The 24,127-nt window shown below is 37.8% G+C and overlaps 1 protein-coding gene across 10 annotated transcripts in view; it reads left to right on the forward strand.

Annotated features, from left to right (window-relative positions):
* GATA3 (GATA binding protein 3) overlaps positions 1-16,645 on the forward strand; it is a 32,760-nt gene extending 16,115 nt beyond the window's left edge. For 6 of the 10 annotated variants that reach the window (XM_083183399.1, XM_083183398.1, XM_083183401.1 and 3 more), the window contains 3 exons: positions 10,201-10,346; positions 11,551-11,676; positions 15,074-16,645. In XM_083183399.1, coding sequence (XP_083039525.1) covers positions 10,201-10,346; positions 11,551-11,676; positions 15,074-15,358 — 557 coding nt within the window. In that variant the 3' untranslated portion in view covers positions 15,359-16,645. Of the gene's footprint in view, positions 1-10,200; positions 10,347-10,402; positions 10,483-11,550; positions 11,677-15,073 lie in introns of all 10 variants that reach the window. The other 4 variants (XM_083183406.1, XM_083183405.1, XM_083183404.1 and 1 more) reach the window with 4 other exon arrangements.
* Positions 16,646-24,127: the final 7,482 nt, after the last annotated feature.

A 24,127-nucleotide genomic window follows, 5' to 3' on the forward strand; every position in this document is an offset into this window, starting at 1 on the left:
TCCTGAGGTAACTCATAACATAGAACCCTGTACTGCAGTAACATATAGTATATAACGACTGCATCAATTGTAGAGCATATGACTGCATTTTAGTGTTTTTTTGGCCAGTATTGTTGTTATTACTCTCTGAAACATGCAGCTAGTGAGAGGTTTTCCTGTTTAATGTGTAATTTTACTAGTATTTACCACAAGAAGGTAGAGTCAGCAATACTGTGTTTTCACTTTTGAAAAATGTGATCTAATCTAATCAAACCCTAGTAAAGCTGTAAATTGACATACAGTAGGTGCACGCTGTCCTTATTTTGTAAAGAAAATTTCCAGATTTGAACATTTTTCCTCTAGTAAAAAAAAAAACCATGGCAGAAGTTACTGACCGCAGATCATTGAAGTCAAGTTTTCCACATGTTAAAGCATTATAACCCTCCTGTATAATTCTGGAGGAAGCACCAAAATGTCTCATTAATTATTATAAATCACAAGAAATAGGGAAAAAAATAATATTGTAATAAAACAGCGAACCCGTTCAATCGTTGATGAGTTATAGAGCGATGCATAGAGAAAATATATTTAAAACAAACAAAAACCTAATTTATGGAAAATGACCATATACAGGTGTGGAAGAAAGGAATACGTCTAATCCCCCGTCAGGCCTACAGTTTATTCTTTTTGATTTATCCCAGACTCAAAAAGTCATGAAAACCTATATTTGTTACCATATGCACTTTGTTCAGGAATCCCTGCTGTGTATAAATATACGTAGCACAGGAATTAGGGAATGTCACGCACTATTCTTCCAAAGAGATAAATCAGAATGTACAGATTCTATTTTATTTTTTACGCCTATGATTATCGAATGGGGCTGTCTAAAGCTTTCTTATGAAGCAAAAGACTGACAAACCTTATCCTTCGGTATTCTGCTACTGGTGCTTGTTATATAAGCCTGTAAACAGTACAACACATAACCTAATGTTTCTCATTCTGAATGAACACATATTACAAATCAGCAGAGAAATGCCCCAAACCAACTGCCATTTAAAAATTCAAGGAACAGCCCCACACCTCCATATTTGCAAATATTGGGGCAGCTGTATTAAGCCTTAAGATAAACGCAAGGGTGATAGAGGGATATACATCCAGCCAGTCAGCCCATAACTGCCATTTAAAGCACTGGCTGCAATGTAACCGTTAGGAGCTGATTAGCTGGATGTTTATCACTCTTTATTACCCTCACGTTTATCTCTTTTAAGGCTTAAAACATCTGCCCCATTGCATTTTACAGGCAGTGATATGCACCGTTTGCTGGCCCTGCTGGCACGGAATTGTGTAGTAAAAAATCAAAACAGTCCTACATGTTTCTCTTACTAGATGGCTTTTTTTTTACTTTTGATCTCATATCTATCTATCTATCTATCTATCTATCTATCTATCTATCTATCTATCTATCTATCTATCTATCTATCTATCTATCTATCTATCACATTGTAAGGCAGACATTACATACATTTTTCTAAAATGAAATCAGAATACACAATTTATATACAGAGATGCAACAAACAGATCACACACCCTAACCAAAGCTTGAACTTGATGGACGTATATGTCTTTATTCAGCCATAACTACTATGTAACTTTGTATCTATGTAACATGTATCAATAGTATTCTAAATCTTGACTTATAAAGATTTATATTTTATCCTTTTGTTGTCCGCATCTTGCAAACAATCTGATATCAGATTCAAGCGCTCTAGAACACAAGTTGTTAAGTGTGACTTTCTATAAACAGTAGCGAGTAGCAAACTAATAGACTGAGCAGTGCTTGCTGTTAGGTAACTCATGATCCCATGTAGCTGACATGGTCACTGTCTCACTAACCTCAACACATTCTCCTTACATTGGAGGATTATCAGAAACCAGTTCCCAACACCCTTCTTAATCCATGTGTTGTTAATAATGCCTTGTTTTAACCCAGTCATAAATATGTGATTTTACAGATAAAAGTACACATTTAAACCACATCTATCATTTTTGACAGATCAGTAAGACTTACATAAACACCATTACAGTTTATAAAAAAATTTAACCTGATACATTTTTTTATATTCACAAGCTATGTAACTAAATACATAGGAATTTACCACAGCTTGTATCACATCAGTGCTATTACCATTACGTCTCACTTTACTTTATCTATTTGCATTTTATGCACCATCTTTGTACATAATACAACGGGGGAAATTGACTAAGATGGGATTTCTATTTCACATGGGATGTTGCTATGGGGAACCAATCAGATACTATCTAGTATCCTCTAGAAGGTGCTAAATAAGTGAGAAATAGATTTTGATTGGTTGCCCATCCCATGTGAAATAGGACTCCCATTTTAGTAAATTTCCCCCAACATGTCAGTCTACGTTTGTACCGTGTATGTTACCATGTGTCTGTGGAAGACGCAGTATTTTGAAGTTAGTACTATTATTGGTAATGCTGTACTGTTTTAAAGTTTGATAAAAATACTTTAGATATATCTTTGTGTGGTAGTTAAATCAGAACTTTGGGCCTTATTTTGGTTCATTCTTTCTGACAAAATCCTTCTTAGATGGGCAAAACCATGTGCACTGCAGGTGGGGCAGATGTAACATGTGCAGAGATAATTAGATTTGGGTGGGGTTTTACTTCAAAGTGAGATCTATATTGCAGTGTAAAAATAAAGCAGTGAGTATTTTCCCTGCACAGAAACAAAATTACTCACCCAAATCTAATTCTCTCTGCACATGTTACATCTGCCCCCCCTGCAGTGCACATGGTTTTGTCCATCTAAGAAGGATTTTGTCAGAAAGAATGAACCAAAATAAGGCCCTTTGTTTGAAGTGCAATCTCTATGGTTGACTTTGATTTAGCAATGTAACTGAGTAAAGTTAAGAGCCCCTACCAAAGTTTTTATGTGTGCTCAGTAATTTATAGTTAAAACCCTCTCCATATGCTGTATTAATCCATAATCTAAAATAATCTAAATAAAATCTCAGATATTGCATATTAGCACATATTTTTTTAGGTTTTTAAATCAGGTCAAAAAGTGACCATGCGGTAGAAGGATGGATTAAATTAACGTATTGCTTAGTCTGGTCAAATAAATGATTAAATCATATAAGATATTGACATGTACCTTCAGGCCGAATGGTTGGGTTACTTATCCTGTACGAATGGCTGTCTCACTTTCATGTTCTCTGTAGTTTGTGTGGTTAGAAAAGTGGTTCCCAAACTGTGTGCCGTGGCACCCTGGGGGTGCGTTGGGACACTTGCAGGGGTGCCTGTCTCTCACCACCTAACTTAACCTAAGGATGACCTATAAATACAATTTACTTAATATAATTTTTTTAAATTCTCAATAAGGAGCTTTTAGTCTATGGTGCCATGAAAAGAATTCTGATTTTCTAGGGTGCCATGATTCAAAATATTTGGGAACCACTGGGTTAGAAGGATGTCCAAGCATACAGACTGATACTAGCTCATGACTGACTATTGTGTCAAGAATTCATAGTTTTTGGGGCCTTTAATTTCTTTGGGAAACACCTTGGGGCAGATGTATTAAGCCTTAACAAGAGATAAATGCAAGGGTGATAAGGAGAGATAACTGTCCAGCCAATCAGCTCCTTACTGACTTTTTTCAAACTCTGCCTGTAACATGGCAGTAAGCAGGTGATTGGCTGGACGTTTATCTCTCCTTATCATCCTTGGATTTATCTCTTGTTAAGGCTTAATACATCTGCCCCCTTGGGAGCACTACTTCAGTACATACATACATTTAACAAACAGCACATGACATAAAAAATGTTTGTCAGACCCTATGCTTGCTTAGATTATAAATCTGGCTACAGAAACTCCCCCAAATTTTAATGCTGGTCTAATTTATATGCTTAAGGACAGTCTGCAAATTTCCGGGTTACAAAGGTCAATCATAAGAGATTTTAGGGTGTCTGAGATTGGCAGTACCATTAGCAATTCCCACTAGATATTACATATATTTTTCTCGAGGATTGTATTTAATAGTTGTGTGTCCATTGTAAACAATTTTGATATAAAGATAAAATATTTGTAAGTCAATCTTAAACCTTCTATTGCTTTGTAATTATGCTATTGCCAGGGGATTGAACTGATGCTTACTTAGGGGGTGATGTAAATTTTGGCTACTTAGTGCAATATTGATTTGACAAGAAATATCTTATTTATTGTCTCTGTATAAAGTGATATGTATTTATTTACTTTTGGTTTTGAATATTGGAGTTTTCTTGATGCAGTAAGTACAAATATTTTTTGAATTTTGGGCAGTAAATCTTGAAAAACAAGCTATATATACAGTAAATAACATAGTTGATGATTATAGGAACATCAATTTGGGAACTGATTATGATTTAGGGGCAAACCCAGCCACTGGGAGCAATATTTGCACCTAGAAATCCATTTTATACAACAATGGGAAAATGCAAGATGTACAATCTGATGTAGAGATGCCGGGGGGTGTTTGACCTAGGCCTAGTTTTAAATGCCGTGTGAGAATAGAGTTGGCTAGTAGTAGTCAGTATGTGCAGTATGCAGGAGCATGAAGTATTTGACTTGTATACAATAGATTTTGCACTTGCACCCCTAGCAGCACAACATGGTGCCTACAGCAAAATTTGCACCTACATCTGAACGAACCTCTATATTATTTATTTATTATTTCTTTATTACCAGTTATATAGTGCACACATATTCAGCAGTGCTGTACAGAGAATAGTTGAACATTCACATCAACCTCTGCACCAGTGGAGCTTACAATCTATATTTCTACCACAAGTACAAGCACACACAGACATTATATTTACAGTAATGGATGTATCTATATGTCTATCATAAGAAAAGAAGGATATTTGTTCAAGGTTTCATTATTTTTTTTTATCACCTACAGGGGTTTTTCCTTTCAAATTATGTTTTGTAAAACTGCTACAAAAAGTGTTATATATTAAGGGCATCCCAGCTTTATGTTACAGAAATGGAAAACATGCTCTAATACTAGGGGAAGGGGGGTGTAGGTGAGCTGTGCAGGAACCATATAAGACCTAGAGTCTCTCCTTTCTGCAGTGAGGACTATATCTCAGATAGTGCATGCAGTGACCCAGGACAGGGCGATTCCATAGAGGTCACCCTTTTTTTTTTGGGGGGGGGGGGGGGATTCTGGTTGGTTTCTTTGATGGAATAAACCATGTACACTGCTGGTGGGGCTGATGTAACATGTGCAGGGAGAGTTACATTTGGGTGGGGTGTGTTCAAACTGAAATCTAATTTGAAGTTTAAAAATAAAGCAGCCAGTATTTACCCTGCACAGAAAGAAAATAACTCACACAAATCTAACTCTCTCTGCACATGTAACATCTGCCCCACCTGCAGAGCACATGGTTTTGTCCATTAAAGAAGGAGTTTGCGTTTGAAGACCAACCAGAATTACCTGCTTTGTGCATAGGAAGCAATTAGGTGTTACTCAAGTCACCACCTTTTTATTTCATTGCTTTTTTATTAGAATTGTAGGGAGAAGGTACAGAAGCTAATGTGCAAAGATCAATAATATTAACCTGCAAAGATAGTCATGGACTCATGCTCAATGACTGCAATTAAGACATACTATTAATATTTGTGGTCCTATGGACGGATTCAGTATTGAATCCCGGCGGTCGGGATCCCGGCGTTCAGAATCCCGACGCCGGAATCCCGACAGCCGAAATGCCGACAAGGGGGGGACGTGGATCGCCCCCCCTTGCGGGCTCGCTGCGCTCACCACGCAGCGGGCCAGGTGCCTCGCTACGCTCGGCACACTAATTTATTCTCCCTCCAGGGGTGTCGTGGACACCCCAGGAGGGAGAATGTGTTGGCATTTCGGTGGTCGGGATTCCGGCGTCGGGATTCTGAACGCCGGGATCCCGACCGCCAGGATTTTAACTGCATCCCCTATGGACATGCAGTGATGTGAATTTTCCATCTTTTCTGCTTATAATTATTACTTTTATCTTTTATTTATAAGACACCAGAAGGGTTCCATAGCGCTGTTCATAACCAGTGGAACATATTATATAGTATATAGGAAACCAAAAAGGACAGTTACCGACAAATTAACAACTCTACAGATACATAAATATTACTAATGACATAATCATAATGCACATTTTCAATAATTGTTAGAGATGACTGTGGAGATTGCCTGCTTGCAAGAGCTTACACTTATGGGGGGATTCATTTACCCATGAGGCCTCTCATGGTGCAAGTTCTGCTGTATGCCACAATTACAGAGCCTCCAGACTTGCAAATATTTGTTTGCAGCCCCATAGGGTTGTGTACAAAAATCCAAAGGTTTGTGGTGGGAGCATGCTGTGAGCAGGGCAAGTTGCAGTGCCGTTGGTGGCCTTTTTTACACCATTGTAATGTTGACTTGCCCCCTTCCCCCATATGGCTAATAAAGTTGATAATAATATTAACTTTTGATCAGAAGGGTTATTTATGATGGATGCATGAAATAACTTTCCAAGGAGCCGATATTATCATAGTAACATCCCATGTGAATTCAGGAATGAATATACTATGAAATATGACTTTGCTTTATATTGTAAAATCTGTACTTGATGCAACCGCTGTACAGACTTGGCCCTTTATAATGTACCTAAAACATTCACAGTGTACAAAGTACTTTATTAAATCATTTATTTATGTATATATATTAGCTTTAGGCTAGTGTCACATGGGTGCTGAGCATTCCTTAATATTTAACTATAGAAATGCAGTTCTTATTTATTCTGTTTGCCTGCTCACAATAGTTAGTGTAAATGTGGAGTTGCTGTCACAAGTGCAGTGCATGCTGGGTGGCTAGGTAGAATCGGTGATCAAGTGACAGGAACTCAGGAATTTACATTGTATGATATGTGTATGACTGTCAGAACAAATAAATCTCACATTTTTAAGCACCTGGATAAAACCTGCTAGTAAGCCCTTCTGCTCCTATTCTACATGTTGGTTGGGCACTCACTAGTCGAATGTAGTTTATTTACTTAAGTCTGTGATGTGCTCCCCCTGAGCTTTGTTCAACGGTTTAGTGTAACACATAGCACGTGAATGCGTAAACCACCCACGATTTTTCCTTAGTGATCACACCACCAGTGCATGTAGTCCCGTCAGTATGTCTGCTAAATGATGAGACTCGTCAATTTATTTGTTTTCTGTTCAATGCTCTACTTAACATATCTATATTCTGTATAGAAACAGCCTTAGGGTGGGATTCTCTAATAACCGTGGCCGCACATCACCGGCATTCACATTGTTAATAATCGCATATGTACTAACATATGCGATTATTAATGCAAGGACAGCTTTTGCGTTAAGAGCTGTCCTTTGCGTTGTGGCCGGCAATGTGCAGCTGGTCCCCCCTCCCTCCCTGGACCCTTAACCAGCTGCCAGGACTCTGCTTCCTCCTCCCTGCACCCAGAAGCGGTGCAGGGAGGAGGAGGACCCTGGTCCGGGCAGTTTAGCAGTAGGCTGCCCGGACACAGGTGAGGGGGGGGGAGGTGGCGCGGATCAGCAGGGGGCGCGCAGGGCGGCGGGGGAAGCGAAGGGAAGCCCATAGGCTTCTATGGGGTTACACCATCTAGAACTGGTGTAACCCCCCGCAGCAAAGCCCCGGCAGTGGGGCTTTGCTGCATATGAAAATTGTTTTTTTACAGTAATTTTTGTTTGTTGCATCCCGCCCTTAATCTGGAAATGCTTATTTTTGCAATAATCTAAATATATGTTACAATGTGTAACAATTTCTGATAAATATTTTTCAATATGTTATAAGTAGTCTTTTATTTTAACCCTATGATTATATGTTAATGAGTGTCATCTGAGGTAACTTTTAGTGTGATACCAACACTATAATACTCATTTTGACAACTACTTACATTAAAAACAGTACAGTATATAAAGTTTTCACAACACATGTGAGACTAAAGGCCCATACACACTGGGTGACTTTGAGCTGAAAGTCAATCAAAACAGCAGGGTTGAGTGGCTTTCAGCTCAAAGCTGCCAAGTGTGAATGGCCCGGCGATGAGCGGTGCTGCGCGCTCCTGCAACATCGCCGGGAAAGCCGTTCATCTGCTGGTTATACCAGCACATAAGCGCCTTTCAGGACGGCTTTGCATAGCGCTCCACTATGCAATGCTGTCCTCCCCCCTCCGTCGGCGCCGGGCCGGGGGGAAGACACTCAGTGTGTATGCACTGAGCGGCTTTCCCCCCAGCGATGAATGCGATCATCGCTGTCCATACACACTGGGCATAGTCGCCCAGTGTGTATGGACCTTAAGAAAATACAGGAAAATACAAGAGCTTTCTATGACACTAGTAGATATGCTTAGACAAGCAAAAAGTAATACTACTTAGTTATAACCTGTTTATAACCTCCATGTCGGTTTGTATCTACCCAGTTTGTTTAATCACTGTTGTTTCCAATTGGAAAGCGCAACGGAATATGCTCCGCTATATAAGAAACTGTAAATAAATAAATTAATGATAACAAAATTATCTTGCAAAAAAGTTGTACTAATATGTTGTGTGTGATGGGTTTTAGGCCTCAATCATAACTTTATTTCCATTTTTTGAGGTAAACCATTGTACTTTTGCAAAGTGTATAAACAAATCACAGCGAGATCAGTATATACACAGTAGGTGATCTCGTTTGGTATTGCACGCAGTTTAAAATAAATGACATTTAGTGCTTTATTCAAAGGCATGTTAGCTCCCTGTGCCCTCAGCTAAGGAGCCATTTTGACAGCAATACTGCTACAAGATGTCTGTAACTCATCAATACACACTTCTCCCCTAAGATGACATACACAAACCCACTGCCCCAAGCTTATATAGCAGAATGTCATTTTTATTCATAACCAGTCATTACGTTTGCTCATTGTGGTACTATGAGCTTTAAGTCACTGATACTATATAAACTCAGTGATCCCTGTTGAAATAATTGTGAGTTGGTGGTTTCTTTTTGAATATGCATTTTTTTATTTTCCACTTGCCTTGTTTTAGTTCGTTACCTGTTCAGTGTTATTGCTCATGTATAGAATCACCCTGTTCAGTTTACATATGTATATCATAGGATAATGAGCTAAAATTGTAGCTGGACTACTGGTTGAATACATTTATGTGGACATTCTTTTTGCCAATACTGCTATTCCCCTGTAATTTAGATTGTCAAGGGAATTTTTATGCAGTCAAATGTTATTATTGGTATGTGATAATAAAAGTCGTAGCTTATGTAATTATGTAAATTACTGCTTTATGATGAATTGTTTTATGTGGAGATTTAAAGGATGTCGATAAAAATATACAAAAGGTATATCGATATTCTTTTCTTTATTTTTCACAAAAATTATGCTTATTTTAAATAACTAGGGATATTTGTTATAGGGATAGAGTGATAAAGTGAACAGAGATAAAGGGCCAGTTGTACTAAGCTTGAAAAGTGATAAAATGGAGAGTGATAAACCACCAGCCAATCAGCTCCTAACTGCCATGTCACAGATTGGTTGCTGTTTATCACTATGCATTTTATCACCTTTCAAGGCTTAGTACATCTCGCCCATTGTTCTAACCAATAAGCCCTTAACTGTCACTTTAAAGGCCGTGTTTGAAAAATGACTTTGTCCAAATTATCTCTCTCCAAGATTTGATAAATCTCTCCCTTAATTAAACATCTGAGCAGTAGCAACATTTTGTGAAAACATACACAGTATTTTCGTGATGTTGCTGAGTGGCTAGTTATTGTATGAAATCAATGATCTTGCATTAAGTATTATAGTAAATAACTACCAAATGCAGTCAATTGAAAATAAGTATTTTTTTAAGTAAGTTCTTTGCTTTTTCATTGTTAAAGGTCATGTTAGTGAAATGCTCAAGGAACTTTGTTAAAAGTGTAGAAATGTATCAAGTCTTGGAGATAAATAAAGCGAAGCAAGCTAAAGTACCAACCAATAAGCTTCTGTCATTTTACAGTTTGCGTTTAAAATAAACAATTAGAAGCTACTTGTTGGTTACTTTATCTCTCTCCAAGGCTCAATACCTTTCCCCCGATATCTGTGGATTGTAGGCTTGCAAATATAATTTTGTTCAGCAATCAACCATGTGTAATCTTGTTTTCAGAAGGCAGGGAGTGTGTAAACTGTGGGGCAACCTCAACCCCTCTGTGGAGGCGAGATGGCACCGGGCATTATCTGTGTAATGCATGCGGACTCTATCACAAAATGAATGGCCAGAATCGACCCCTCATAAAACCTAAAAGAAGACTGGTAAGTGAGAACCCACAATGCAAACACCAACTCTCTTCTTTCTCTGATCTCCTCAGCTCAGGAAGGAAAGCTTTCAGCAGGAAATTGGCATCTCCACCAAAAGACTTGTTATAGTGGCCAGAAGAAGTGTTTTCAAGTAAGGAGGATTAGACACTCTTGGTCCCACATTACCCATTTTATTGCCATCTGCCTGGGTTCTAGCTCTCACACATATTTGGCGTTATACATGCAGAGCTACTTACACATACCGAAAGATCTTATGTCTTTAACTATCCTCATTAGGCAACAATGACTCCTTTGTAATTAAATTACTAATGCGGTAATGATCCCTTTTGGTGATCAGTTTAGGATGATGCCTTTTAAATAAACAATCCTCAATAGCAATTTAAAAACAGAAATGCCACAAGCTGCAATTTATACAGACACACTTTTAGTCAATTGATTTTTTTGAGAAAATTAAGTTCCATAAAGCACAACCTTTTCTACATATATAACACTACAATGTAACTTGCTATCTATTCTAATTAACCAGAAATATTTTTTTATTTGTGTCAGTTTTCTTAATATTTAGGAATAATGTATATACTGGATTACTCAATTGTATGCAAGTTTGTTTAGTCCGTGTAGCCATCATTTTATACTTCACAACAATAACTGCAACCATTTATTTCAATTATAGTTTGTGCAATAATAACAAATATACGGACAATTATAATAATAATTGCCGTTTTATAATGGATTTTGGATGCCTTGTAGTCAGTAAAAAGGAAGCACTTTCCTAAAGGAGAGAACTTGCAGGGCTTTGATTTTTGGCAGCTAGCACTAACCCGCTCCCTCTTCATATAGGAGTCTGACTTCCCAGGAAAAATCTGCCGGAAATCTGAATTACTTAGATAACTCCCAAGTAACAATTTCCTCAAAGTAAACTATTAAGTGAGTTGTACAGCAGGGAGGGAAGACTAGGAAAAAGCCTGCAACCTATCTCGGATGACTATGTCATCAGTTACAAATATGTAGCAAACGTCAATAGCAAACAAGCACTACAGAGCACTACTAGATAATGCATGTAAAAGAAAGTAACTGTGAAAGCTCATATGTGTTCTTCCACTAATATTATATCATTTTTCTTTGTGCATGAATTACTTCTTTCTTGTCATCTTTGAAAGTTTATGCTGTAACACTAAATATATTCCTTTCTCCTCAGTCCGCAGCAAGGAGAGCAGGTACATCATGTGCAAACTGTCAAACGACCACCACTACACTGTGGAGGAGAAACGCCAATGGTGATCCAGTGTGTAATGCCTGCGGGCTATACTACAAGCTGCACAATGTAAGTGTATACTAAGAGCTGTGAGAAGTCCCATTTTCTTCTATTAAATGTTTGTCATAGCATCGTTATAAATGTATTTTAACCAGATAACCTCTTCCAATGGCTGCCTGCCCCAAGTTATACACCAAATACTTATTTTGCGTAATAAAATCTCGGCTGTATTGTGTACTGAGAATTGTGGTGCTAATTGTTACCTTTGATTAGTTACTGTAATGTTAAGTACTGTATACTCTGTATTGTTCTAGGGCAGGCATGTCCAAACTGTGGCCCCCCAGCTGTTGTGAAACTACACATCCCAGCATGCCTTGCCATAGTTTTAGCATTCCCTAATAGGAAAACTGTGGCAAACTGTGGGACTTGTAGTTTCACAACAGCTGGAGGGCCATGGTTTGGACATGCCTGTTCAAGTTTGTGCCGTATGTGCAAACCACGGGCATCTTATAAATAAAATGTAATATTATAATAATAACCTAATGATCCGTGCCTTTGCTGGGGAACCTGTTCCCTGGTTTCTTCTTTAACAATTCAAAATAGTATGGATGATACGTGAAATGGTCATTTTACTATTGGAATTGTCATAAGGTGTTTTTGGTACAAAATTCTAAACTGGAGAATCAGCAATGATAGTCATTATTTTAAAAGTACAATATTCTCATTGTTTTTCAGTGCATGTATCAGCCTATAGAATGGTATATACCATAAAACAACCATATATTTTCTTATAAATAACAATATTTAACTCTGGTGTAAAAGTGGAGTGCAAGATCCTAGTTCTTTCATTATAAATTTTATCTGAATAAAGTTGGTTTTGGAAAGATGCTGAAAATACGGTAAACAGCAAAAAATGGGGTCAATCCAATTCTATGCATTAGGTGTGAGTTGCCTTTGCTACAGCATGTCAATGCCGGCAAAGGCACCAGAACTCGCAGCCCTCTAGACCTGATTTCTGACCAAATTTGCACATGACTGTTCGCAACAGCAACAGATTTCTGACAGTAATTTGAAAATCAATTTATCTATCACTGAAAACAAAAATGTTGATATATTCGATAATTTATTGTTTGCATTCAAATAAAAACCACTCTGAGCCATTGTTCTTCTTACAAAAATCTGTCTGTTCTTTCTTAGGAAATCCTAAACAAATACATTTACATTCTCCCATCAGACCTCCCAGGTGTTTTCATCAGGTGTGAAACACAACGAGCCAATAGCAAGATTAAGCTTGCTTTATTTTGATTTAATTAAATATTTCTCTTTGATATGCAGTGTAGGCTGTGCCATGTAAAATAGGTCAATATTTCATATCTTCAAATGGAACTTGTCTCACATTTTCTGAGAGAAAGATATTTATTTTAGACAAATAGATTATTGTCTGTTATAAAATAAATTCCCTTTTCTGATAAACTTCCCAGCAGAGCGTTTATTAAAAACTTCTCATGAAGGAGGACTGATTACTTACTAGACGTAGCCATTCTCCAGCCTTTATGGCCAACAGTTCTTCAATATCACTGCTTACTTGGTGTGAGATGAAATATAAAATAGATCTCCAAACTAAGGGAAGATATATTTATTTATATTCTTACATACTACATATATTAATACAGGATGGATTCCAAAAATGACAAATTAAATTTGAATTGACCGTTCCACAATCATAATATTAAAATAGCCTCAGGGTATATAGGGGCCTGATTCAGACCTGTCAGCTCGGCAGCATATACTCAATGCCTAGCAAACAAGTAAACACTGCCCCAGTGAACGTCCGGCCCCCCACAGAGGGAATCCCCGTATTTGCGTGCAAGTGGATGTGTACGCTCACACATCCACTCGCATGCGGCCACACAGAGGAAGAGTGATAAACAGCCAGCCAATCAGCTCCTACCTGTCATGTCACAGACTGTGTTTGAAAAATGTCAGGCAGGAGCTGATTGGCTGGCTGTTTATCACTCTCCATTTTATCACTTTTCAAGCTTAGTGCATCTGGCCCTGTATCCGAATTCCAGTTTTAGCATATTAATAAATAAAAAATATTTTTAAATTATATTCAGCCAATGTAATGTCTACAATTATTTGCTATGAGACATTTTATAGCAGTGTGGCAATAAACCAAAAGTTTGCGGTGCAAGTTTTATTGCATTGGAAAAGGGAGGCTGACCATTTTTATTTGCATAATGCATAATATTTCCTGCACACAAAGGAGTTTATTTGAAATAAGCCTCCTTTTACAGCAGTACTTTACATTTCAGGTTCTGAAGTCAAATTACCTTCCATTAATCAAAAACCTGTTCAGATAGAAATTCTGTGTGAGCTGTAAACTGACCACCTCTGACAACTGCTTAGCTAGTAATTAGTAAGATAATGGAGGCTTGCTGTCAGGCTGAACTCTGTAAGGAACAGCTCCCCTGCTCTTAAAGCAGCACGCCACTCTTTTATTGGATGACCTCACTGTGGTACGTGACCTTTTATAAAAAAAAAGAACAATTTGGCAAGTATGTGTTAATTGTTAGGTGAATGGCACCAGCCTAATACAATCAATCTGTGCTTTAGAGGGCAGCGTACAGAAATTGACAGGTTTTAAGCAGGGTGATTTCTGGCTTGAACTGACGGTTGTTGGTGAAACAGGCCTAGTCCTGAAGTACGAGAGCTTTTTGTGTTAGTTCTGGTTCAGAGCACTAGACAGCACTATGCTGAATGTGCACTTCAGGAGTCACCGTTCCTACATCATTTGCATTACTGACTGGCATGGATTGTTGATTGCAGATGATATTTAAGCACATAGTAATACTACAGTAGTAATTACAATTAGACATGATTATAAAATAGGTGGATGTTGATATACATCCTATGGTGTGGTCATCAGTTGGTTTCTGACTTGAGACAAATTAGAATACTGTGAGGCATAGATAGATTTTTCAATGCAGTAGAACCTGTAAATACATGATGGAAATAATAATAATAATAATAATAATAATAATAATAATAATAACAACAGCAACATTATTACTATTAATATTAATAATAATAATAATAATAAATTAAGAAGTAAAACTTTTACATCTATACAATTATATCATTTATAGCTGTCTCTCATTACTGTTATAAATGATGCATTCTGATAAAAAAGGGGCCTACTAAGGTCCTATAGAGTACTTATTGTGCAGTTTTAGATACCTTCTAATTTGGTGGAATCCCGAGAATAAACAATGGATTGCATATATATCAGTGTCTTAGATTTTGTATTTTTATGTTACATTTTCTCATGTCTGGTATTGATTTGAATGTCTTTAAATTAAAAAATGACTGCCAAATACGTTGCCAAAGTGTTTCCTGTACACAAGCACTAAGCAACAGCTACTAAAGAATGGGAAACAAAAACAAATAATTGAATTTTGTTTAGATTAACAGACCCTTGACTATGAAGAAGGAAGGAATTCAGACCAGAAACCGAAAAATGTCTAGCAAGTCAAAAAAGAGTAAAAAGATTCTCGACAGTCTTGAGGACTACCAGAAGAGCAGCTCATTCAGCCCTGCCGCCCTCTCCAGACACATGTCTTCACTCAGCCACATTTCACCTTTTAGCCACCCCGGCCACATGTTGACCACACCAACACCAATGCACCCATCGTCCGGTCTCTCTTTTGGACCTCATCATCCATCCAGTATGGTCACTGCCATGGGTTAGGCCACAACTTGCATCCACTTAGGACTTCATCTCTATTTCAATTTTTTTTTGCTAACTGATGATTCCCTAAACTATGGAAATTTTTATTTAAATGCTTACACAATGTAGTGTTTGCACCTTTTAAAGGAACTCACTATGGCATCTGCACATTCCCGACCACCGAATCTGGATTCCATTTGTGAATAAGCCATTTAAACTTCAACTCCCTGTTGACAAGGGTTTCTAGTGCTGTGAACAAAATGATGAACATTGCAAAACACTCTTCTACACTGTAGATTTTTGTAGACTTTTACTGCCGCTTGGCACCTGTATGAAAAGCATGAAGGACCACAAGAATATATAGGAAAGAGACGTTGGAACCGAAGACTTAAAGACATTCAGGCTTTTTGGCTACCAACATAAACAAACTACCAGTCTTGCTTTCCTCTAGCCTACGGGAGTTGTTTGATGCATTCAATTTGTAGACAGTTCATAAATTCAGGCAATGGGCCTTTTTTTCTAGGATGTGCTATCAGAACAGGGCAATGAGCATTAACAAACGGATATTGCCCATAAGGAGTTTCAGATAGCTATTCCTCCGGCCCCAATGCATTGTGAACAAGTTCCTGTAATTGTTGTTTGTATGTATATTTCAAAGACACCAAAATAAAAAAAGATGTAGATTTATTTCATCATATTATCCAGACCAAAATAAAAAGATGTAGATTTATTTCATCATATTATACAGACTGAATGGTTGTATAAATTTATTTACTGCTAGTGTAAAGAACTGCTTTTAATGTTTTCATATTTTTTTCTTTCCTTAAAAATAAAAATAGATAACATTCTGTTGAAACAGGGTGGTTGTTATCTACTTGTTCTTAAGCTACCAATAAATGCTAACGCAGGGTTAGATAATAGACCTGGGATAATACAATAAATAAACAGCAGAAATATCTGCCTATATTTAATATATTTTTGATCAGCTCTGAATGGCCAGAGCTTCCTGCATGCAAAGATCTATTGAGTCAGAGTTGTTGCAGCAGGAAGTACCTGTAAAAACCCTGACTAATGACTTTGCAAATTCACTTAATAAAGGTGGCTGGATTCTGTTTCAGTCGAGAAGATGTGTTTAAACGGCATTCTTCCATGCTGTATTTAAGTCATAAGACAGCAATTTATTTTGAATTGAAGGTTATGAATAAAGGGTTAGTTCTCCTTTTATTACCATGACAAATGTGGATTGTATTATGTGAAATCTTATTTTAAATATTTCATATTGAAATAAAATAAAATGGTACTCTTTTATTTGGTTCATTATTTACTTAGTAAAAGGCAATTTCATTTTGTTCATACTATATCTCTGTTTCAGTAAAGCACATGTCATAAACAACATGCAGTCAAGTAGAACCTGTCATACTCCATTACACTCCAGAGTCTTCAGTATAAAAATGATTAGAATAATGCAAAGAAGATATTTCTATCTTATAAATATCATCTTTTTATTATTCATATAATCGTTGTGTTATTCTAATCATTTGTATAGTCTAAGCTCACCACTAAACCATATATGTTTGCATAAATCTGGCTCATATACTAGCCAATGCTTCCCCACCCACTGACCTCATGGATTTAATGCCTGTACAATAAAGAATGCACAATTTCCATACACCCAAGGGGCCTTATTCTGGTTTCATCGCTCTTCCGTGTGATTGCACGGGGGAGGGAGGTTTTGCATATGTGCATGCGCACCCGCATTTATGCGCATGTGCAGAGGCTTAGTGGGAGCGGGCAATACACATGCAGTGCAAGCGCAGGGCATGGGGTGATGGCATTCAGGCTGTGCCCATGGGAACGCCCAGTATTTCATGGGTGTTCCCATGCAACGCTGGGTGATACCATGCAAATGACGCCGCAACAAAGGTGTCGGGAGCAAGCAGCTGACGTTTATGCAAAATATCCATTCGCACCTGTGTGTGTTGGGGGCGTGCAGGGGACGGCCATGCGAATTTCACAGCATTGCATGTGGACCAGAATAAGGTCCAATTTGTCTTGTAAAGGACTCACTGTGGTATACAAAAATACATCTTTTGCTCACACATGTATGTAAAATACTGAAGTTGAACAACGTGTCAACCAAAGTGTTGGCAGGGGCTGTTATAAGCAGGGGTGGGGCTATTTAACATACTACCATGGTCAGATAGGAAAAATCAAATAGGACCAACCCTCTAGTGGGGATTGGATCTGGGGATGCTCAATATGAGTAGGTTTTTAGCAGCTGCTTAAAACAGGTTAGTTACTCCTGCATGCACATAGAAAAAGCGCTGAATTATGCTAAGAAAAAAATAAATTGCTAATGAAGTTGGATGATCTATACATAATTATTTAATAAAAATGATATATAACAACACTAAATTAAAAACCATGGCATAGGTCAATAAATGATAAAATATAACAGAACACCCACTTCTACAAATTAAGCAGCAATGATGGAGAGTCCATTCCTATTATTATCCAAATAGGATGACAGAAAAGATTGAATAGTTACCACCCCTAACCATGTTGGCAAGAATGGATGTCTATTGAATGTCCAGGTGGTCGGCCCAATGCTGGAGATAATAACTGATGTCCACTGGAGAGATGATAAAGGACAGTACGATATTGAATGCTTGGTTTTCCAAAGCAGGAATGGATAGCATGAGAAGCGGTAGCTGTTGTTGTCTGTGGTTCCCAATTGCAGGATCATGTAGAGTTGGTAGAAATGGGGAATCCCGTAGGGTTGGTTCGGACTACAATCCAATGGGGGTCTTTAGTGGAAGGTGGGTGTAGCAGAAATCACTGACGCATTTTGATATACCCGGTAGCTTTATCAAAGGTCCTTTGATAGGAACAGTTATTTATATAGTGCGCACATATTTTATTTTATTTACATTTTTATTTAATATGACATGCCTATTTGTGAAAGTAATTATAGATTTTTATCGTGTAGTCATTTAAAATGTCTTATATAAAGCAATACACACATTGGCCTAACATAAATTGCTCAAAAATTGTGTCTGGAAAAGGTGGTTGGATGATGACCACTAATAGCCTGAATCCGTCATATTGTAATTATACTAACAGACTGCAATAGAGCCACAAGTCTTTTGTGCATGCACCCAACTTTGCCCCACGTGTGAACGAATGGTCCTTGCGAATGGACCAGAATAAGTCCCTTTAAACTTTGATGTCATCTTTGCATAAGATGTATCTCATGCGATTGATCAAGCCGAGATAAATTACATGAGATATAACTTATGGTGTACAATAGTACCATAAAATATATCTGATGTGCTGAATTAGGGGGCTAGAGGGACTGGAAATGCCAATCATACTTCCTGCGATATATCGCATGTACAAAAAGCACTCCTTTTTCCATCCGATTCCATTCAAATCTGATAAATTCCTGATGCAGTACGAGCGATCTAGGGGCTCCTATCCGACACTCATGGGACCGTGCATTGGATCGAATCGGATGGAAAATAGAAACGATTTGGCACTCAAACGATATATAGGCCTAAAAGATCGTAATCAAATGAAATCATGCAATGCTTTAGTTACTTTGTGCAATCTTTGGTCTGTCATTTAGTCTTGCAATTACAAGAAAGACAATAGATGCTATGAGCGTTAGGGGGAGGGGTGAGCCACATTGACATCTGCCAAATGAGAGAATGACAACCTTTTCCAAGTTAAATATGCTTTTAGCAAAAGTAAACATTTACATGAAAGAGAGGAAAATGAAGAGGTGTTCCGAGGTGTTACAGATTATGAATGTATTAGATATGTAAAGCTTAAGCATAATATGGTATATTTTGAAGTGGATACACTTGTTCCACAAGAGTATATAGGAAAAGATGCATGTTATAGAATGCCTATGTATGTGCACTTTTAGAGGTAGATGTATTTTAAGCAGAAAGACAGTAGCTGACGTACAGAAAATATAAAAATTGTATGTAGTTATTCCCCACATTTGCATTGAGATGTGCCTTAACAGTGTTATTCCACTTTTCCACTAATTTAAAAATCCCAGGATTTGCAAGTAAATGCATACTATTACAAGATTTTTGTCAGTGGAAATTGTGACAAGGTAAAAATCCCGGGTCTAGTGACTCGGAGCAGGGATTTTAGTTGGTAAAACCCAGGTAACAAGCTGTGGAAATGGCTCTTTCGTATGTTTTTGGACCCGGACAGGGGAGGGAAGGCCTGTTGCTTATCCCCCTGCCTTGCTGCCCAACACTGAACCCCCCCAACCCCTATCACTGACCAACCCCCAGCTGCTGACCCCCCCACATCGTTGACCCCCATGTTGCTGGCTCCCGCCGATGCCCTCCTGCTGGTGAAAAGGAGTCAGTTGGGAAAAACCGATGTAAACAGGGAAGTGGAATCAGGGACATGGGAAGGAGATCCACCAAAATCCCAGGTATGTGACCTGGGATTTTGGTGGAAAAGTGGTATTAGTAGCAAATTGCATTACTGTAGCTCTTGTTGCATTTTGACCTACTTTATAATTTTGGCAAGTTCCTGTCCCTGGAGAAGATGAGCCAATGTGTGGGCTAGGGCCCCCTGCTCATTGCAACATCACACTTTTTATATTAGAACATAAAAGCAGAATTTGTATTGACTTAGCAAATTGTTAAACTTTGTATATTTGTAAGAAGATCATTATATGGGTGAAAAGATGTAAAGACATTGGACGATTCGTGTCATCGCTGATATCGCTTATGATGCTCCTGATGAATGATATAGTGGATACACACATGGAACGATATTGTTAATGATATCATGCAGTGACATCATCGGGTACCACAGCTGAGCATGCAGTTTCTGATGAATTGTCAAAATGAGATGCATGCAAATGTGATGGGTGTGCATGCATCTTCCGTTGTTCGTACCGCACACACTGGGTGATATTTTAAATGATATTGCTAAGAAGGGCCAATATTTAACTGCTATCTGTGTGACATTGTTCAGGAAACCCAAATGTCAGCTTGACATTTTCATGGAAACCCTATTGCAAACATGCTTTTGTACTGGAACCACCAAGTGTCATTGTGCCATTGTTCTGACAGAGTTGTCAGAGTTCCTTAGTTCTGGAATTCCCCTACCTATACAATGTACTGCATATCTAGCAATCAGTGGTTCCACAAAAACATATTGTGGAACCCCATTCAGTGTCCTAGGCCCACATGTTGCCTCTCTTTCAAAGGTTATTTAGTGTTTCGATAAAGATGAATACATAGAATTAATTTTCTATTTTGTGATAATATTACTTCAGAACTCCGCTTTATATGACTGCGTATGGGCAGTAGTAAAATTTCCTGGATGATTTTCATTATCCTAATTAGTTTAGCTCTTTACAGGCCTGATTTCTTTGATTGGAAAATATGTATATTTTGAGCAGACTAAAATCAGGTTTTAACATATTAGGCAGCGGACCAGCACATAATTGTAAGTAGATTATGATCTGTAGGAACGCCTCTATCCACCCAGTTACCCACCCACACAATTTGGTGATAAAAGTCGTTGAGCACATCGCAACCAAACCCCAAATTGAACTGTCTACCATGGTTTTATGTATTACACAGTCATAAAATGATTTACAATTTTTACTAAAGCTACCATGCACAGTAAGACCTAATGTGGCAACATTCACATTGCTACAAAAGGTGTTTACTCAGCATTGCTAGTTTGTTACTTTGTAAATGACCTTGCTCGCTGACATATAAACTCCTTCCTGTGAACAAGGAAGACACATACTATTTTTCTATAAGGGTTAAGTGAAATATTTAAAAATTCTTGGAAAACAAGTCTTTCGGAGCATATTGCCATTACAGTATATGGGGGTGAGAAATGGCAATTCATTTATTTTGAACGGCATCACGTTGCATAGCTATGAGAAATACTAGACAGTGATTGATTTATTCAACAAATGAGGTGGAAAAAAGAAAAAAAGAAAAATGTGCTTGCTCAGTAAGATGTGTAATACCATTACAGAGCATAAAACCCCCCAAAATGTTTCAACACCAATTTTGCTGCATAAATTAATTTTAAGATGATGTCATGTATAATTTTTAGATTATTTAATGTTTTAAAATAGTCATAATTTATCTTCTTAAATAATATTCAATGCACATGGGAATATGTGTGCAGAATTATTTTTGCCCAAACTCCGCATTTATGTGCTGTGGGCCTAATGCAAAGATTTGCAAAACGAAATATCGTGCTGCGCACAGCATGCTGGTAAGGCGGATGTGATTATCTGGTGGGAGCGCCAACAAAAATCTTGTGTAGGGCATCACAATGCTTAGGGCCGGCTTTGTTTGTACAGATGAAGACTGGCAGCCCCCTAAATGAACTGAAAAATTAAACATGTATTATTATTTGACAAAATTGCCATTAATATGTTGCCTGTAGTGTAAATGCAACTCCAGACTACTATAAACACTCTGCATAGTGTCAATTCACTAGTTGTAAATACTCAGTAGTAAAATATGATTTCATTTTGTTTGACATTTTTTTTCTAGTTTCTACTATTTATCTTTTTCTGTTGGAACATGAAATAGCTATTTACAGTTAGGATTCCTCAGAAACATGCATCTCCTTTGAGACTCCTCAACATTGAAAAAAATGTCTTGCTCATCCAGTTTATACCACTATGTAACCGGCTCAAATCTGTCTGTTCTTTGTATTTTCAAAGTATAGTTCTTTGTAAGAACCCTCATGCAGATAAAGTTTAGAAACCCACATGGAAGTTTGCACAAACAAAGCCAATGCTTCCTCTTCTCTGGGCAGTTCTATAATTTATTGTGACTTACTGTAAGTTTAGCACAAAGTAAGTGCTACGCTTCAACCTAATTGATCAAAATACTAGTTTATTTCACATGTTCCTACTACATTGTTCCATTTATTAATGTTTGTTCCTCAAAAAAAATCAGTATATTTTGTTACATACACATATATCACACATAAAGGAACTTCTACACTTTGCTTTTGTGAAATAGGATTGGAATGTGTGTCTACTTCTGACTTCACATTCAATAGAATTTTTTTGTAACTATCCGGCTATTGATGATCAGTGATCAATCTGTGAATTGCAGACATTCTGAGTCATATATAATAAGCCTTAAAAATAGATAAACGCGAGGGTGATCAAGAGTTATAAGAGTAAAACTAGCCATACATCTACAGATTGATTGTCAAATCTGGCTGGTTGGAACAGAAACCTGAGGGTATGTATCGGATTGTCAGTTTTTGGCAGTTTTCCAGCATTTCAAAGCAAATGGTCAACTGTCATTTGCTCTCATCCATTACCAGGTTTTTGTTCCAACCAGACAGATCTGACAATAAATCTGTAGATGTATGGCCAGCTTTATTCAACCAATCAGCTCCCAACTGCCATATTTCAAACACAGCCTATAACATGGCTGTTTGGAGCTGACTAGCTGCACATTTATCACTTTATCACCCTCTTGTTTGTTTCTTTTAAAGGCTTAATACATCTGCGCTCTATTTGTTAATATTCCATGATTTACCTATCACTATGATTTTTTGGTAGAGATTTTCAAATAAAAAAATTCAACATGTTGAACCAACCTAAGCGTCAGGACAATGAGAACTTGTGACAATCCATTGCAGATGTATAGGCCTTCATCCAATGGGTTTGAGGTGGAATTCTGGCATTCCCATTACAGATCACTCAAAATAATGTATATAAGCACCATAAATCCTGCTGGAGAAAGTGCAATATATCAATACAATTATTATTATTATTATTACTACAAGGACTGCCACATACAGCTCTGGACTTCTTATTACTACTGTTTATTGGGCCACTGAACTTCGTAGATGAGGAGAATCTGTAGAAACATCTTTTCTGAGAAAACAGTAGGTATAGAAGAGGATGTGGAGGCATGGAAGATAATCATGATCATTATAATATAACATGCTCTGAATGCTAAAGTTTTTCTTCCGTGTCTCGAGCATTATCTTTTGTCATTGAACGTCTGTATTAAGCTGCACTTTTGCAAATGATGGACATGTGCCCCTCTTGGTGGCATTGGGACAATTGTCCTCTCAGTTCAAATTTTAAAGCTTAATCAGTGTTGGATGACAAGAACATTCCTTGTTACCTAATAACATTTTGCTATCCCTATGCACACTGAGTGAAAAATAACACTACATAAAAATATCAGATAATACAGAGATCTTGGTTGCATATCTCTACAGATATAGGTCTAAACAACCAGGCCATATGACAAGGCACCTCTGTGTCACTGGGGGGCCCTAATACTGGGTATGGGTCTGGGGTGCGGGACCCCATCATGTCGGCACAGTCCGGCCACTCTAGGGCAGCAAGTGAAAATTAGATCCAGTCCAGGTTTTCTAAACCTGAGATCTAGGTTTGGCTGATTTTCATCACCCGTGGCTCCCTGCTATATGTGTGTCCAGGGCAGGAGCCCCAAACGTACCCGGTCCAGAAAGCTTAAAACTCATTGGACACTCAGCACCTGGAGCGCTCACCCTCAGCAGAGGGAGGTAGCGGACTCAGAAATAGGAACTGTGGTGATACATTGATCCAGAGGAGACCCCTATAAATCTAAAACTGGGACTGGTAACTATAAATATTGCCTCATTTACAAAGAGACACTCAGAGTAAAAAGCCTCATAAGCCTCAATAGAGACGTCATAATTCTGCCTTAATAGATTGCCTCTAAGGACAGTGTATATGTTATATGTTGTACGTCTTGATTG

Source organism: Crinia signifera, chromosome 4 (genome assembly GCF_055691185.1).
Source record: "Crinia signifera chromosome 4, ASM5569118v1, whole genome shotgun sequence".
Classification (NCBI taxonomy): Eukaryota; Metazoa; Chordata; class Amphibia; order Anura; family Myobatrachidae; genus Crinia; species Crinia signifera.